At 35.3% G+C, this 18,634-nt stretch overlaps 1 protein-coding gene across 1 annotated transcript in view; it reads left to right on the top strand.

Annotated features, from left to right (window-relative positions):
* Window positions 1-18,634, top strand: part of LHCGR (luteinizing hormone/choriogonadotropin receptor) — a 66,310-nt gene that overhangs the window by 21,348 nt on the left and 26,328 nt on the right. The window contains exons 3-7 of the mRNA XM_089481359.1: window positions 7,516-7,590; window positions 9,244-9,318; window positions 14,232-14,306; window positions 14,708-14,785; window positions 15,818-15,886. Coding sequence (XP_089337485.1) covers window positions 7,516-7,590; window positions 9,244-9,318; window positions 14,232-14,306; window positions 14,708-14,785; window positions 15,818-15,886 — 372 coding nt within the window. The remainder of the gene's footprint in view (window positions 1-7,515; window positions 7,591-9,243; window positions 9,319-14,231; window positions 14,307-14,707; window positions 14,786-15,817; window positions 15,887-18,634) is intronic.

Here is an 18,634-nt window from a genome sequence, read left to right as displayed (position 1 = left end):
GCCCTGCTCCTGCAAATTTACAATCCAGACTGGGGTAGTTGCGGCTTATCTTGTGCAGGTTCATGCTGGTCTGTTATCTACTACTACCACGGTCATAATTTTTTCCTATTAATGGGTAATTAACATTTCCCTTCCACCAGGAAACCCCTCTCCTAAGCCAACAATATGCATATGTATATTGTCTATTGAATGAGATTTGTCTTCCTATACTACTGAAGCATTTGTCTGGGCTTTTCTATGGAATAAAAATCACCAGTATCACACTTTGCTTTAATATGTAATTTGCCAGTCTATTTTTTCCTCTCACAGTTTATGCCGTTAGCCGTAAATATGTAATAAGTTCCTTAAAATAACACAGGCCGTAAAAAGGTTCACATACCGACATACATACCCTCAAGGATTCCAAAATAATATGGAAGGCTGTACCGTTTTATTAGTTTTGGCCCCCTTTTATCCAGAAACACACCTGCTGCTCACTACCACATCCTGAAACAGTAACCCTCTGGCTCCATGGTCTGTTTGGGCTAACCAATTCCCCCAGCCTACAAGCCCCAGAAAATGACTTCCCTAACATCCTGTATCCTTCCCCTCGCTCTCACAAGCCCCCCACTTGCTAATATTAACACTTCCCGGGGTGCTGTCTAGCCTGGTCATGCTGCCCTTACCCCTAGTGGTCTCCGGGGCAGTCTTAACACTTAAAAATAACACAGTTAACAAATTGGAGGTTAATTTGCACATGATGCTCCTTTCTGTCTCATGCTCCTTCCTTTACAGACAGCTAATGAAATAAGACACACTGTCTCCCAAGTAACTCCTCTCTTTGGCTCAGATTCTTTGATAAGTATATTTTTTCTAATTGATTATGCATTTGCTAAAGTCATTTAGTTTGCATGGAGATGTCTAGCCCTTATTATAAGAGGGTAACAGATGTTACTAGAGAAGAATTTCTCATCTCAGAGAAAATATTCTCACTCCGACACACACCAAAGTTGTGTGTTTGGTGCCTGGTGGTTACAGGCCGTTTATTTGTAGGTTTCACTGTATTTTACGGCTGAACGTTATCATACATTAGTTATGTGTGACATGGTATGTCCTCTTTACTCAAACCACATCATCGTTATTTTAAAAAAAAAATTACAGCAAAGACTAAATCACTTTTCCTCCAAAAATTTAAGTGTTTCTTGGAAGCTTCCCATAACACTCTGTCTTGTTTACAGCTGAATCTATCCTCGCTACAACCTTACCACCCTTCGGTCTCTTGTTGCAGCTGGTTAAACAGCTGGTCCTCCACATCCCCATTCCCGCTTTCCTCTAGTCTATAGTTGTCTGTGAGGAACACTATACGTGTATGGGATAGGCATAAAGCTACCCTGAAGAAAAGACCAAGGATTGATCAAGGTCTGAGTCACTACATCAGGGAAAAAGGCAGACTAGACGGGTTCTTATCTGCCGTCCAATTCTATTTTTCTGTGTCTATAATTCTACAATTGAGCAGTAGTATCCCCATTTGGATATATCTGTTTAATCCTTATATTTAATATCAGCATACCAGCATCATAGGCGGTTCATGAATCACAAACTAGCCAATGATTCAGGATTGACATTAACAGGGGAAGTAATCATCCAAAACAGAACTAGCAGGATATCTAGCAGGACTAGGGATTCATTTTTTAATCTACACAAATTTTTACTAAAAAAAATATATATATATTTTGATAGAAATCAACGTGTACTCCATTTTCATGTATAAATTGACCTTCCTGAGATAATCACAGAGATAATCCTCAGGTAAAAATAGAATTTTCAGGGAGCAGACTATTTCTGCACAGTTTTGGATGGAAATGTTGTTTGTGACCGTTCTGAACAATTTAACTCATCTTTCTCTGTGCTATGTATCTATCTTTTTCTATGTATATACATGAGAGGTAGAAATGATGCCATTTTCTAGGAATGCTTCAAGGTCTCCAAGTAATTAATCTCACATTGTTTTATACTGTTGACATGTTCCATTGATTTCAACGGTAATTTGAAATCCGCACTTGAAGTTGTCGTATATAACAATGCTACCCTCCCTAATTTGGATACACCTCATATGTTATACTTTGGCAGTTATAGGACAAATATTAAAAGGTGCATATATTTTTTCTACCTTCAATACTGCTCACAGATCTCAAAACTGCTACATGAAAATAAATGTTTCTGAAAAGTAGACAACCCAGGATATTTCACTATAGTCATGTTGACATATTGTGTGGATCTATTTTAAAACTTGCTTTCAAATGCTGCTTTGGATTTCATACCAATATTTAGATACCATATTATAGAATTATAGATACCATATTATAGAAATAGATACCCATATTTGTTTATTATATAATAAATATAATAAAATATGTTTTAGTATTTTAACATTTTTCTTTAATTCTTTTGCACTGCTCTTGAAAAGAGACAGCAATAGTCTAATTTTTGTAGCAAGATGAGTAAAATTTAGATGCAACACGCAGACCAAAGGAATATAAAACTATTATCAATGAGAAATATTTTGATATTTATAAAACCCCAAAGGGAAAGTAAAATAAAACTGTTCCCTACATATCTCAAAATTCCAATTTAATTTTATAACCCAGATTATCTCAGAATTTCTCCTTTGATATAAGCATTTTAGAGAAATCTTATGCTGTGGGAATTTCTGGTTTTGGTTTAGTCTAAAAAAAACCCCAAACATCTGAAAACGGGTGTCTCTTCCAACAAAAAGCTTTCCATAGTTATATCAGTATTCTGCATCAGTATTTTTGACATCATTGTTCTCAGCATAAAATTTAAAATCTCAAATATAACAGAATAATTTGGAATTAGACAAAATATATATATATATGTTTGTTACATGTAATGCCATGGGAGCCTAAGGCAGCACGTCCAGGGTGATCTCTTGATGATCTCTTGGGTGATAAAGCTACACGATGTCCCACTGCACAAAGAGACATATTCTGACACTCCGTTTCTTAAAGGCACGCAGCCTTTTTTTTTTATTGTACAAGGGATGCTGACCATGGAGGGGAAGACGACCTCAAAGTTAGAAACATAACTGACCAAATGGAGAGTTGACTGCAGAGTTGACGTTTCAACTACATCGCTATACATTATAATGGCTCAACATCATTATGAAACACCCCACCATGCTAGTTCCACCTGCCATAACCTTGCTTCCCCCTTCCCATGGACAGGGAGGAGAGCTAAAGGGGGAGCATTCCGGGGATGTTTCTAGGCAAGTAAATGCTCTGAATGCACATAAATCACATTTTAGAAAATACATTTTAGAAAGAAGTATGAAGTATTAAAAATATGCTTTAGACCAAAATATTTTGCCTTCACAAAAACAGACCAGCCACCCATATGCCTGTGTCGTTTTGCATCCAAAATGTTAGTGTACACTACAAGTAAAATATTGTGATGTAGCAAGACGAATCATTGTGAACATTAAATAATTTACTATTTTGTTACAAATTATTGTTGGTAATGTGAACCTATTTACTGACGAGCATTTTTGGAGACAGACCATTATTGCAGTGATCAGTAAAATTGTTCCCAGACAAAAATATTTACACCAACTGCAGGTTATAGAATAAACATCTCCCAAGGTTGTGCTACTTGTCTGCCAAGTTAATGTTTTAATATGAAGCTTTTTAACCCAGTTCACACAGAGTGATGAAAGCAGCTTGGTTTCAAACAATGGCATCCACCCAAGCCCTTACTAACATGTAACATCACAATGATGTATTTTGAAGATAATGCCCTTGGAACCTTCAACTTTCGCTGACTTTGGAAGGGAGTGATTATTAAAATGACTGTAATTATTTAGTGAAAATTCTTATATATTATTATTATTATATATTATTTGCACATTGAAAAAGGAAAGCCGTGTACCTAACACAGTTCCATAAATTAATTTAGTGTATAGAACTGAAGAATGCATAATTGGCAGTTTGCAAGTTCTCGGAAGAAGAGACATCTGCGGCCCCAAAAGACTGTCATTTTACATCTTTTTCTATACTGGTCCAATAAAAGGTATCATCTTCAAGGATCCATAATTTTTATGGGTATACCCACTTTTTTTTTTTTAGGTGAAGAGTTGCAGTTTCAGCTCAATGCATTGGTTTCATACTGACTATATAATAAAATATAATGTTAAGTATACAATTAAATATAGCAATACGTTACATTTTTTTTAATTCATAAAAATTATTTAAAATAGTAATTTAAAATACATTGCCCAAAAAAATCTTAAAGTACAGGAAAATCATTAAGAATTAATTTTAACAAGGAAGCACATTTACTAAATTAGATATAATAAAAGAACTGCAAAGTTTGTAGACAACTGGTTTTATGGTGAGAGAATTGAACAATAAACTTGTTGTTTAGCCATGTTCCATCGAAGTGACCTTCTCCGTCATTAAGGCCAACAATTGTATGTCACTTCCTCATAAAGTTTCGTTTGAAGTTTTGCCAACGCACAGTTCAATGCTTCTTGGTACCTAGTTCATTGGCTTAAATAATGCGTCTGAATAAGATTTTTCAACAGCCAATATCTTATATGTGAGTCAACCAAGGCAGTCACCAACAATGCAAAGCTTCTGGGGCATAACGACAACATTTATCATGAGTCATAAGTAAAACTTGTTTGATTGGTACATTACAATCGCAAAATGTGCTTGTGCTTTCAATATATCTTTAGGATTAACTATGTATAACAAAAAATATAATCCTAGCGTAATATATTTGTTTGGGTTTTTTTAGATTTTATTTGTTGACATGTGTGGACTGCATTGTGTATACAAGTGTTCAAGTTAAAATCTTATTATGCATAGCCCCATTTACTGGTGATTGGGTTGCAACAAACAATACTTCTACCTCTTAATAAATCTAAAAAGTGAAAAGCAGCATATCACCTGTAACTTCACTGCTGTTACTCATTACACAGTGATCAGCAAGCAGGGCTCTATAGCAATGTGATCAGTTAGAAAGTCCACCCCTTTTAATTATTGAGCTAAGGTGTTTTAGCCACATCCAATGCTATCAGGTGAAAATCAGTCCCCTTATTATTTTATATATATTGCACCATCAAATTATGCAGTGCTGTACAATGGGTGAATGGGACATAACAAGTGGTGCATCACATAGACCTTGGACGGGTCTTCGTGAACATCACCTTGGACAGACATTGACAGCAGAATAGGTTGTACTAAAGAGCTCAGTGTCTTTAAACCTGTCTTAGCAGAATGCCACTCTTGTTACAAGCCAGTTCATGAATAGGTTGTACGAAAGAGCTCAGTGTCTTTAAACCTGTTTTAGCAGGGCTGCTGAATGCTGAAGTGCGTAGTGTGTATCACTCAGTAGGAAGCTCTGAACTGCCTCTAGAAGAAACATTAGTACATGCACTGTGTGACAGGAGATCATTATGTGGAATGCCAAGTGATGGCTAGAGTGGTGTAAAACATCGCCACGGGACTCTGGAGGAGTGGATCCATTTTCTCTGGAGTGATGAATCATGGTTCACTATCTCAAAGTCAAAGTAATCTAGGTTGGGGATACCAAGAGAACACAACCTACCAGAATGCATAGTTCCTTCTGTAAAGTTTGGTGGAGGAGGGATAATGGTCTGGGGCTGTTTTTCATGGTTGGGGCTGGGCACCTTAGTTCCCGTAAAGGATAATGATAATGCTATGTCTTTAATGATAAAGACGTTGTTTGGTGATTTTGGTGTGAAGGAACTCTAGTGGCCTGCACACAGCCCTTGCCTTAATCCAATTAAAAACATTTGGTATGAATTGAAACCCTTGCGAAAAAAATCAGTGCCTAACCCCAGACAAGCTTTTCCCTGCAGGAGACACACACTGGAGATAGCCTTCAAAATGTACTGTGAAGTCCAGGAGTTGAAACCACAACTATCCCTTTATTGAATAGACTTCAAAGAATGACCATTCTTCCTAAACAGGGATACATCAGAAGCGTGTAACATAAAACACAAATATAACTGTTAAATGATATATAAATTTTACCATATTGAGATAAATTACAAGTGTTTCGGGGTTTATTTTAAAACAGATTTACCACGTTTTCGAAATCTTATATTTACAGTTCTTTGCAATGGTCTTTACATATTATATATATATATATATATATATATAGACATATAGTGCCCACTAATATTGGCACCCTTGGTAAATATGAGCAAAGAAGGCAGTAAAACATTGTTTATTTATTGCTTAACCTCTTGATATTTTCTTCAAAAAATACACAAAGATATTCTGGTCCCGTGGATATCAAATAATTGCAAACACAATTATAAACACAAGGCTTATAAAAAAAAAAGGTTAAATATATGTCTGACACAGTTAATGGTACCCTTTTAGTCTATACTTTGTGCTACTTCGCACAAGATAATAGCTCTGAGTCTTCTCCTATAATGGCTGATGAGATTTGAGAATTCATGGCCCTTCAAATTTCAAGGTCAATGGTGGTGGACTCTCTTCAGTTCACCCCACATTATTTAGCTGCCCGAACCATCCTCTTCACACTGCGTTGAGACAATATGGACCCATGTCCTCTTCCAGTTTGATGCATAACATTGACTGGAACTTCTTAGTTATTGCCCTGATGGTGGAAACGGGCATTTTCAATGCTTTTTCCATTTTCTTATAGCCCCTTCCCATTTTGTAAAGCTTAACAACCTTTTGCCGCACATCACAGCTATATTCCTTGGTCTTACCCATTCTGATGAATGACTAAGGGGGTTTTGGCCTATGTGTTATCTAATATTTATACCCCTATGAAACAGGAAGGCATGGTTGAACCATTTCCTGTTCCTAGTCACCAAGGTGTACTAAGAAATGTAAAATATCACTGGGAATATACTTATATTTTTCTCATATGAATTCATAGGGGTAACACTAATTGTGGCACATCTATTTCTAACATGTTTTTCTTTTTGTGGGTTAAACCTGTGTTGTGTTTGCAATTGTTTGATATCTATGAGAGCAGAGTAGGGGGGGATCAGAGGTGCTGCGAAAGTGTGATAGCAAACTGGGACAGCAGAAGGGTGCATGGAAAACTGGGACTATAAGGAGGTATAATATTAGGATAAGTAATATGCATGCATCTTAAAATGTGTATACAATACTTCCTGTTATCGAGATCCGCATCATTAAATAATGCTACCCTGACACAAGTCTCACTTTCCATCAGAGTATTTTTGAACTAAATGTATCCAAAGCAGTTACACTGATTGACAAACTAAATTCATAAGCTATATAATTGTAATTATTCTAAAAGGAGTGATAGTTCACCTTTAATAGTTCTCTCCAGTTACTGATAAGCTAAATTATAACATTTAGCTGTTAGCATCAGTGATGAGATATAAATCATTGCGACTTGTCATTTTGTGGTAGGATAGATGTTTTGCTATGTTAGTGTAATCATCTTTTAACCATAAAACATTTTTCTTTTCTAATTTTTCAGAGCCATCTCTCAAAGTGACTCTCTTGAAAGAATACACAATTATGCATTTTTCAATCTTCCTAACCTCACTGAACTGTAAGTTATTGTTATTTAACCTTTTTTTATGATAATAATGTGTTTTGTTCCCATGCGGTCTAGAAGATTTGAAGTGTCAGTAAAGTACCCGATAAAATGGTTGTCTGTACAATTTAAATAGTTGGAGGTAATAGTAACAAACTTACAGAGGAGCATTGCAGGAGTGTGCACCTTTCTGAATGTTGCTTTTATTGGGAGTCAGTACATTTGATAAATGCCTTGGACTGACCTTAGGGCATCTGTTTTAGAGTAAGCTAGGCTGATAGCATCTCCCATGTACCTTAAAAACCATCGCTTTGGGTGATCTCATGCTTTACTGTGCGGCTGCCTGTTGGGCACACATGGCTACATGCTAGAAAGTGTAAACGTGTACCATGTGTTCTCGTGTATCCAGCTGGTGGCCACATGCATCTCATTCATGTATTATCTGCTGGTCTTAAAGGCATTTTTTTTATCTTTGGTGCATTCCAGGTAAAGATCCCTAGGTATCTACATGCATTTAGACTTGAACTTGCGATATGTTGAGGGATGCATAAAACACAGCCAGTAAACTACGATTCCACCCTTTAGCACAACCACCAGTTACTGTAATTAGCGTATTTGCTTGATTATAAGACGACCCCCCAAAATCTAAATATTAATTTAGAAAAAAAAGAAAAAGCCTGATTATAAGACGACCCCATAGGAAAAAAGTTTTACTAGTAAATATTAATTCATGTAAACTATTTTTTCATATTTAATAAAAGCTATAAATGAGAAAAATATTTCTTTCTGCCCCAAGAAATGCCTTATACCCCCCTATTTGCCACTCTGCCCCATGATGGGCCTTTTAACCCTCTATATGCCACTCTGCCTCCAAAAATGTCTTATACCCTTTTTTTCAGCTATTTGAGGTCTGATTAGAAGACAACCTCGATTATAATCGAGCAAATACGGTATACACTTCTGTATAAGTTGCAGTTGTGCTACATCTCTTGTAATTAAAGTGTGCCGCAGTTACCAGCATAAAAATCAGACAGGTTTAGAAAGTTGCCATTCTTGTCACTAACCTGCTGTGTTGGATTTTATTGTTATAGCTCGTCGCAAGTGCAAATTTTTGTCTTTGACAGGAATTTGTGTTTCCGACTCCATACTAAATCACCCCCGGTGTGTTTCTAGAAAACCCAATAAACTGTAGCAAACGCAAAATGTCCATGTGTTCCAAAGCTGCAGTCGATAATGTTCTGAAACAAATAACTAAATCTAAAATGAATATGAAAAGAACAAAGGAACCAGAACTAAATTTAAATAGAGAGCGTAAACACATATCTACAAAGAAAAAGTTAAAGATTACAATCAGACATTTTAATCTGTTTTATACAAGACAATATGTTCCAGAAAAAAGAAAGGAATTTAATCTCCATAACTAATGCCATACTTTCTTATTTCTTTCCGTTGGTTTTAAAGAGAAGTTATTACTGTCATATTTCCACATGCGAAAAAGTATTTTGAAGCATTTCACCATCACTCGTCACTATGAAAACAGCATGGCGCCATACACGCTAAAGTGCCAAAGTTACTTTTTCTAATAATGTACTTCCATCAGTTCACAAACATATACATTTTATAAAATGTTATAAAATTTTGAATAAATGTCCTTTTTTCTCATTTCAGAACCATCAGAAATACAAAACATCTAGTTCATATTGGCCGTGGAGCTTTCGCAAATCTACCAAAACTAAAATACTTGTAAGTGATAATTTGTTCATATTCCTGATGAACATTGCCAATTTATACAACTTTTCTATTGAATTTGCCTGATAGAAAACAGTAATTTTGAATGTGATTTTTTTGTACATGGTCATTCTGGGTATAAGGTCCAACGGTACACTGTAACCACTTAAAAATATATTTAAGGACATTGTGGGTATGGTATTAGTAGGATATGGTTGGCATAACGTTAATCATGGCAAAACTTTTAATAAACAGAACAAAAAACATATCAAATTCCAAACAAAATGGCTCCATAGATTGTTACCATATGGGGTTTGGTAAACCTAGAATACTGAATTGAAACTGTAACTATGTCATGATGTGGCCATCAAACTTGGTTACTTTGTTCCAGGTTATCATATTGGGTAGCAGTTCAATGCTATAATTAATATTCATTGATTTTATAGCAGCATTGTATTCAACAGCATTGTACAATGAGTAAACAGGGTGTTTTTTTTAAAGAAGGCTTTCCAAAGTAAAGATTTATAAATGTCTCAAAATGATAATTTTGGACAATTACAAACTCAAGCCCAAATCTGCAATAAGTGAATAAACCCCTAGCATTAATGGTGTGGCATTATGTGCTAGAGCTTATAAGAAAATGAATTCCTGTAAATATACATAGGAGTATTCACAGAAAGTGATATCTTCTACTTTGAGAAGGCAAACTGAACACAACGTCCTGTTTGCTTCCTTGAAGACAACAAGCTGTGGAACCATTACCAGAACAGCATACATGCCATTGTGATGAGGCTTACTATACCAGCCATTTTTTTATCAGGAAAAACATACAATCCATGTATTGCTGACTGCCACATACTGTATACGTACTGCCCTGTAGTTTGTGGGAGGTATAACTGATGTATTACTGTTGCTTTATACATGCCACATACTGTAAGGTAGCAATCTGCATGCGCTAATCGACAACATATAAAATGCATGTGTCCTGGAAAAAAAAGGCAACCCTAATTTTGATGCTGTGTTGCATTGTAACACGTTCATAGGTGACAGAAGATCTTTAGCCGGTTATTATTTTTAAACTTCATGTCAAGTTTGCTGTAGGTGGTCTCACAACGTATATACCACATTACAGTTTGTGTATGCACAGGTACCACCTTACACTTGCTACAAATGCAAGATGGCCACTATCCATCGTGGTAGGTTTAGGTGGCCCTGATATGAACAATACAATGCTTTGGTGCGCTAAGGAAGTATGAGGGCAACCACTTCTTTTTTTTAGAGGAGTGCCCCTTACTTAATACTTCAAGTTCTTGTGACTTTTTGCACCTAGTTTCCCATAAAGCTCTCTTAAAGTGACATAAAACTTTATTTTTCACCCCTAATTAAATAACTAAGCATTAACATTATCCTTAACGGTAAAAAAAAAACAGTATTACTTACCATTTTGTTGATCACATTCTGCTTCCTTCTTTTTGTCTCCAACTATGTGGGTGCCAGCACTATCCATAATAAACGGATGGATCCTGACAGCTTACGATAATGATTGTGCAAATCTTACTTTTCATTTTTTACGTTTTAGGAAATCTCCTTAATGTTACCTGCTGTGGTCTAACTTTGGCTGTGATTTATTTATGGATGCATCCTGGACCTTACAAAATCGAAATGATATTTTTGGCTTCAACTACATAAATTATTCTAGCCTTAAACAACACAGGAATGATTTTGAATTTGAAAATAAAAATACACCTTTACTTTATGTTAACTGTACATCTGCACAAAATATATCTGTAAATTAATTTTTCTAATTAAAAAAAAAAGAGTAACGATGTTTGCAAGAAACAAATACAAAGGAAACAAAGCTTTGTACAGGCAGTGCACATTGTGGCCTTTTTTGTGATGTTCAATATATTCCCATTAGAAATGGTGGTTAACATTTAACAACATTCTTTATTTGCCTTTAATCATGTATCCCGGGAGAAATAAAATGGATTACACCATTTGCCGGATTTGTTTTCTCCACAGAGTGCACAGGGTACATTTTAGGCATGTACACCATATAATTTATCTTGCAGGGACGTGACATGCTCTGACGTTGGCTACATTATCTCATAAGGTCCTTTGATTTTTTTAATTTTTTTTTTGGCTTCTCGGGTGGATCAAAACACAAAATCCGCTGGCGAGTCTTTGATTAGCCCTTGTCACTGGAAACTGTCATTTAATCACGAGCGTAAGTGAATGTGTTCAAAGGGTTGCTAAGGACAACAGAATCTAATGGCAACAAAAAAACCACCTGTCAGCGATAACAACTTGTGAATTTGATATAAAAATAAGCTAAAAGTTATTGCCAATTAAAAAAAAATACAATAAAAAAAAAAAATCACAAATTTATTCTCGAACAGTTTGCACAAAGAAATGTGTATATGTGACTATTGTGGTTATTGTTGAAAGCTAAATCTATCAAAAGGTAGCAAGCATCAGTGGTTTGAAACGTAATTAACAGGGCTCTGAAATTGATTTATATTACCGGCGATGCCTATGTATTGTTTGGTTTGATAGATGACTCAATGCATCATTGATTTATGAAAAGAAAAAAAAAACTTAGATGATATTATTTTCCAAATAATGAAACCTGTGCTATTTGTTGCTTGATAGAGAAAAAAAGGTTCACAATTATATCTTGCTTGCAATTTAAATGATGTTATGGAAGAACTTTCTTCCCCTCCAACAATGTGGAAAACAAATTCATTTCATTTCTACCTTCTAATAAAGCAGCATGTATCACGGAAAGAGCAGATCCGATTAATTTGCTATCCTTGGAGATTAGTTTATATAATTAAAACTCATACAAACAATAAAGCAGTATTTGATACTGATGGTAAAGATATCACTAATTTTCATATACTTTCTATTCTTTGTAAAAAAAAACTAAAAAAAAACAGATGCCCCGGCTCTTTGCAATGGAAACAAGACTTTTACCAGATGTTTCTATTATTGTACCAAGGAAAAAAACCATTTCCAGCAGGTCCATTTGTTTTTAACAATGTAACAGGATCATAGAGCCTCAGAGGACCTTTCCCGTTTTATTAGGATAATAGAAACCCCACTAAGACGTCCGATATAGGAAGGCAATTGAAGACATTATCTTGTTTAATTAGTGTATTCACTTCAACTGTTGCTTATTGCCAGATTGTGAGATAATGTGCTGGGGGTGGAAGGTTAGCTTAATCACATGGCACATATTCATACACCACTTGACATCTGTAAACTAGTACTGCTGAATTATATCAGCCCATACATTAATCATCCCAATTATGATATATTTATTCATAACAATTATCCCTACAGATTTGTAGCCTTGAGGTTTGCCTTATTGTTCATTATATCCAATTATTCTACGTATCCTTTGAGAATAGTAAACAAGGCTATAATATAATAAGCTGCACCATTTTATATATAAAAACTGATCAGCAGCTTGTGAAAACATATCCATGTTTAAAAACAGCAGGGTTTTTTTTTGTTCTACCTCTCTTTTAATTTGAGTTAATATGTTTATACTTTTTGCAACCCTTTTTATATATATATATATATATATATATATATATATATATATATATATATATATATATATATATAAATGTGTAGTAGAAGCATTATTAAACACTCATCACCTTTATCCACCATAACTTTTGTTATTGGGATTTCTCGTGGCAAAAGGTGATTATTGTTGACCTTATTTGCATGCGCCTACCCAGAATCCCTTGTGGTTGTGGCAGCACCATGAGATTTCTAAGGGAACAACAAGCCTTCTGGCTTGTCTGGTGTCTGTAGATGAGTGTTTAATAATGCTTTCCATCACCTTTACCCACCATAACTTTTGTTATATATATATATAATAATCAATATATATAATAATGAATACTATGATTCCCACCCATTCCAACTGTAATACAGAAAAAAAAAAATGTGAGGACAGATAAGAACCATTCCGCAATTATTTTTTTTCCAGCTGTAAAGACTGACTCAAACCATAATCAGTCCTTGGTCTTATCTTTTGCCTTTTCAGTAAAGCCATATGCCTATCCCATGCATGTTTAAATTTCCTCACTGTTTTAGTGCATGACCCCTTGTCATAATATTAATAATATTTAACTAATATTTCCCTTGGTAATAAACATCTTTTCTGTACCATGTAAAACCCTTTTATATATATTTAAATGTTTCTTTCACACTTCCTCTCGCTCTTCTCTCCTCCAAGCTATACACATTGACAGGGCCACCATTAGAAATCATGGGGCCCAGTACAGTCTTTAAGCTTGGGCCCCAATGCACGTCCCATCAGCCCAACCCATCACCCCACCCATGATCTCATCTTATGATCCTCCCATACTTACTTTATGCTTCTGTTGCACATGCTCCTCCAATTATTCTGCCTTACAGGGTGTTTTCAGCCAATTTGGGGCATGTAAAAGCAAGGGAAAGCCTAGGGTTAGTGGTGCCTGCTTGCAATATTGCTTTGCTACCCCAATAACACGCAAACTCAGTCTAATACCCACTTATTCTAACATACACTTATATACATACACACATACTCTCTCTTGTTCCTGCTCTCTATCTCCCAGGTGCCACTAACCCTAGGCTCTCCAATGCTTTAATCTGACACACACACTCATAGTAAAATCATACGCTGACACCTACACACACACACACATGCTAACCCCATATGCTCAAAAACACCTTACAGTAACACAAAAACACTGACACCATACGTTCATTCACATACATGCTACCACCATACACTAATGCACACGCACTATAAGATCATATGCTGATGTACACACTCTAGCTAACACCATACAGTAAAACAACAATTAAAACTAAAACTCAATTAAGTCTTTCTTATGAGCAACAATTTTATTTTATCTCCGTAGGAGCATTTGTAACACAGGAATCAGAAAATTTCCAGATGTCACCAAAATCATCTCCTTCGAACTGAATTTCATTCTGTAAGTAAGGTACATTACACAATATTAACCTTAAAAGTGACCTGTCAAATACAAAATAAATACATAGCTGAAACCAGGATTTGAAGAGATCGACATTATTATTATTTTAATGTTTCATTTTGAATTATTATCCACATTTATCTTATTCAAAGGGATGGCTCATATATATATATACTGCATTTATTAAGATTGGGCATAAAGCAATATTTCTTCTGTAAAATCAATCTCTATATTTCTTTGCTTGCTCTATTTTAAAAATGTTATGTACCTGATTACAATTTTTCAGATATGCTCTTATTTTAATTTTCTTCTCTGCTGTGTTGAAGTATTTCATAGTTTCTCAAGTCCTTGAGGTTCTTAGTCGCTTTCATCTGAAAATTAAAGTGTTTTTCTTTTCCCAGGGAGATTTATGATAACTTACATATAACCACAATACCGGCAAATGCCTTTCAAGAAATGAACAATGAACCTTTGACATTGTAAGTAAAAAATGACCTTTGTATACAGTTTGGCAACAGGAACCATCAAGATAAAGTAAAGCACTCACCCAAACATTCTTTTAGCAAGTTCTGTAGAGTATAACAAATGCAAATAGCTATATAAGACATTATATTAAGTAATGTACTGATTTAGAAACAGAATTATTTTTTATTAAACTGCAGGGGCAGGGCTGTCAATGTGAAATCCTTTAATTAACAAAATCATAAAATTTGACAGCAGAACAATTCGGCCCCTCTAATCTGCCCATTTTTCCTGATGTAACAACTCTTAATCAGTCCTGTGCCTTGTCTTAGATTCGGGATACCCATATAAATATCCGGTGCATGTTTAAATTGCTTTACAGTAATTATTTTGAGTTGTCATAATATACATAGATATATCTACACACTCTACACACAAAGGCAAAGTGTTGGAACAGGAGGTCATACTTGATGTGATGTTAGGAAGTTTTATTTTACTGAAAATGTGGTTGATATGAAATAGCGTTGATGCAGAAGTGGTGGATGTTAGCACATTGATGAACTTTAAGCATGCATGAGTTAGGCATAAGGTTATTTTGAAAATACGGCAAGATCAAGAACTACATAAGGTTTACATTACGTCTTACTTTTGTATTTCCCATGAAGTTAGGTCACTACTTCTGTTTATAAAGGTAAATGTTCATTATGGGCCATTTCAGGCTTGCTTATTCATCCTGAGAACACATTCTAACATCCTTTTTCCTATGTAGAAGTTTTAGTTTTCACTTTATTCTCAAAAGAACCATTTTCTGCTTTTCTAGAATGACATCCTCTTCATAAATCCTGTTCGTGCGAGAGTACGTTCTTCTGAATAAGAGCCACCTATGTATATGGTTTTGGTTTTTTTGAGTAGCAATCTGATCATACATATTACATACAATAATGCCCAGTGATTTCTAATTTAAGTATATGTAATAAAATTGGAAAATATTTGAGTTCGTCATTATCTTGGCAGTGGAATGGTAACATGGCACACAATTTGTATTGTAGGAAACTTTTTAGGAATGGATTTGAAGACATACAAGGCTACGCATTCAATGGCACAAAGCTGGATCAGCTGTAGGTATAAATGTTTATTGACTCATTCCTTGCTGAGGACTTTATATACAAGCTGTTTATTTTTCTTCTAATTGACTCAACTTTGCAGTTGGTGCCCCCCAAAATATTTAGATTAGTCAAGGGAACCACTAAAGTATTAAAATTATGCCCACCCACAAATATCATTGTATAATGATATGCCCTGATTATCCAAATACGTTTACTTAGACTAGCAAGTAAATTGTTTTGAACTGTTATGTTACGATTTACAAGTGAAAGTTGTATGGAGTTATGTGCCCCTTCTATTTTATTTACCTTTTCTATAGAAGCAGGGCTGGCCCAAGACACCGTGGTGCCTGGGTTCATGAATGAAATGCTGTCCCCCACCACCAAAAGCACGCCCACATCCATTATGTGACACTTACACTAACACACAGAAACTCATACTAGCACATTTATACTTTTCTAGAGACTCACACTAACATACCCATTCAGACACTCAGACCAACACAACCAGACACTTAACACTAACACACGCACACTAACACACACAGGCAGATACTCACAATAACTCACACACACACATAAGCAAACACACACTAACATACCCAGACACAATAGCACACACACTCACATGCTAACACATACCCAACCAGACATCCACACAACCACAACCAGACACATTAACACACACTGACACTGAGACAACTGGACACATACACTAACACATACACTCAGACACAGACACATGCATTAACAAACACACATGCTAACATACCCACACAATCAGTCACAGACACCCACACTAATATACCCTGGCACACACACTAGCATACTCAGTCACACATACACACACACAAAGCCGAAACATATTTAAACATCACACACTAATAAACGCATAAACTAATATACCCAGGTACACACTAACATAATTAGACACACTCACACTAACATATCTATAAATATTATTTAACAACAAATCATCCATCTACTTAGCATTGCTGTATTGGTAGGAGGTCACTGACTAAGATCAATATCCTTAGCGACTACCAAAATCTACCAAGCAGAGGAACACTTCCTGTCTTCTTATGGTGTAATATCCTGGCACTCCACAGATCTGTGCAGTATAACTGGGTCAATTTTAAGTTTAATTGTTGATCTTCTTCGCCAACAATTGAGAGCTGTGGTATATTAGTGAGGCATATTCCCCTATAGGGCCCACATATATGCCACTTTAGGCCTAAGCCAGCGAGGCTTAGGTCAGAAGATGACACTTGGCTACAAAGGACATTTCAACATTTCAAGTACTTCCATATAGAAAATGTAATGATGATGCAACGTGTGTTTGATAAATCCCAACAAGCTAGCTACCTGTTGGTTAAAATAATAGTCAAGCAAGAATGCCTCATATTACAACTGAAACCAGCATGCAAGAAATTGCAAGAAAAAGTCATGATGTGCTGCTAAAATGGAAAAAAATCTAGTTTCTAGTAACATTGTTAAACGGCATATTGATGATATGTCTGCAAATATTGAAAAAGTCCTACAAGAATAATTAGTAGCCAGTGGGATGTTTGCATTGCGGATTGATTTCTCCACTGATATAAGTGGTCACTGTCAGCTCCTGGCCTTTGCAAAAGAGCTACTAAGTCATGATAGTTGTGAGGGAAAATTTTGAGTAACAGATACTTGGTTGGAAATTCAACATATCTGGGCAATGTGTTATAGTATTTGCTCTGATGGTCTTGCCCTGAAAGGGGTTGTAAGTCAAGTATAGAGCAAAATCCTACAATTTATATCACCCACTGTGTCCTCCACCGTGAAGCTCTTGTGGTAAATAGACATCAACCAAAATTAAAAGACCTATTAGAGCATTCAGTGAAACTGTGAATCACATTAAGTCAAAGCCACTTAAATCATACATGTTCAGTATGTTGTGTGAAAAAGATGGGGGCAGAGCACCAGAAGTTTACTGGTTATTACGTGGGAAGGTCATCAGCTCCTGTCAAAGCTGACAAAAATTTCTACCATGCATGAACTCCGTTGTAAAGAATTTTTATCTGAAAATTACTGGTGGATAAAACATGCATATCTTGTAAATATTTTTAGCCCTGGAATAAGCTAAATAAAACCTGCTGGGGAAAATTAGATAATGTTAGCAACTACAGACAAAATGCAAGGTTTCAAATAGAAATTGGGGCTTTGGCAAGATACTGTGGTAGAGGTTCTATGGATAACTATGATCTAAAATACAAAACTATGATCTAAAATACAAAAAAACAATATTTCATAAAAATATGCAAAATTATGGTATTGTTAGTTATCTTAGGTGCTATTAATTATCTTAGGATCACAAGTACTAAAATATAACTGCAATTTGCCAATTTACAGATTATTAGTGAGATTTGAATAGACAAAAGTAATCTCATTGCAACAAGGATACCCTACTATTACAGGTTTTAACACTTATGCATTATTGACATATTTTCAGGTTCTCATAAACAGTTATATGTAATAAAAAAATAACATCTTTCCAAAAAGGTATAAAATGAATATAAATGTTGAAGACAAAATTCTCCTCTATTTAAAAACAAAAATACAATTATATGTACCATCCCCTGTGCTGGTGCCCAACTGGTCTCTGTTGATGAGGAATTATAAATCCAATTTTGATAGCCAAGAGACCATAGTAAATATGAAGAATACTAAAAAATAAGAGAACTGAGTGAAAATAATAAACTTGATATTCAGCAAATTGATAATCATGAT

The sequence above is a fragment of the Sceloporus occidentalis genome, unplaced genomic scaffold (genome assembly GCF_023333645.1).
Source record: "Sceloporus occidentalis isolate IW3139 unplaced genomic scaffold, rSceOcc1.0.p SCAF_15, whole genome shotgun sequence".
Classification (NCBI taxonomy): domain Eukaryota; kingdom Metazoa; phylum Chordata; class Lepidosauria; order Squamata; family Phrynosomatidae; genus Sceloporus; species Sceloporus occidentalis.
This window is presented reverse-complemented; position numbering and strand designations above follow the sequence as displayed.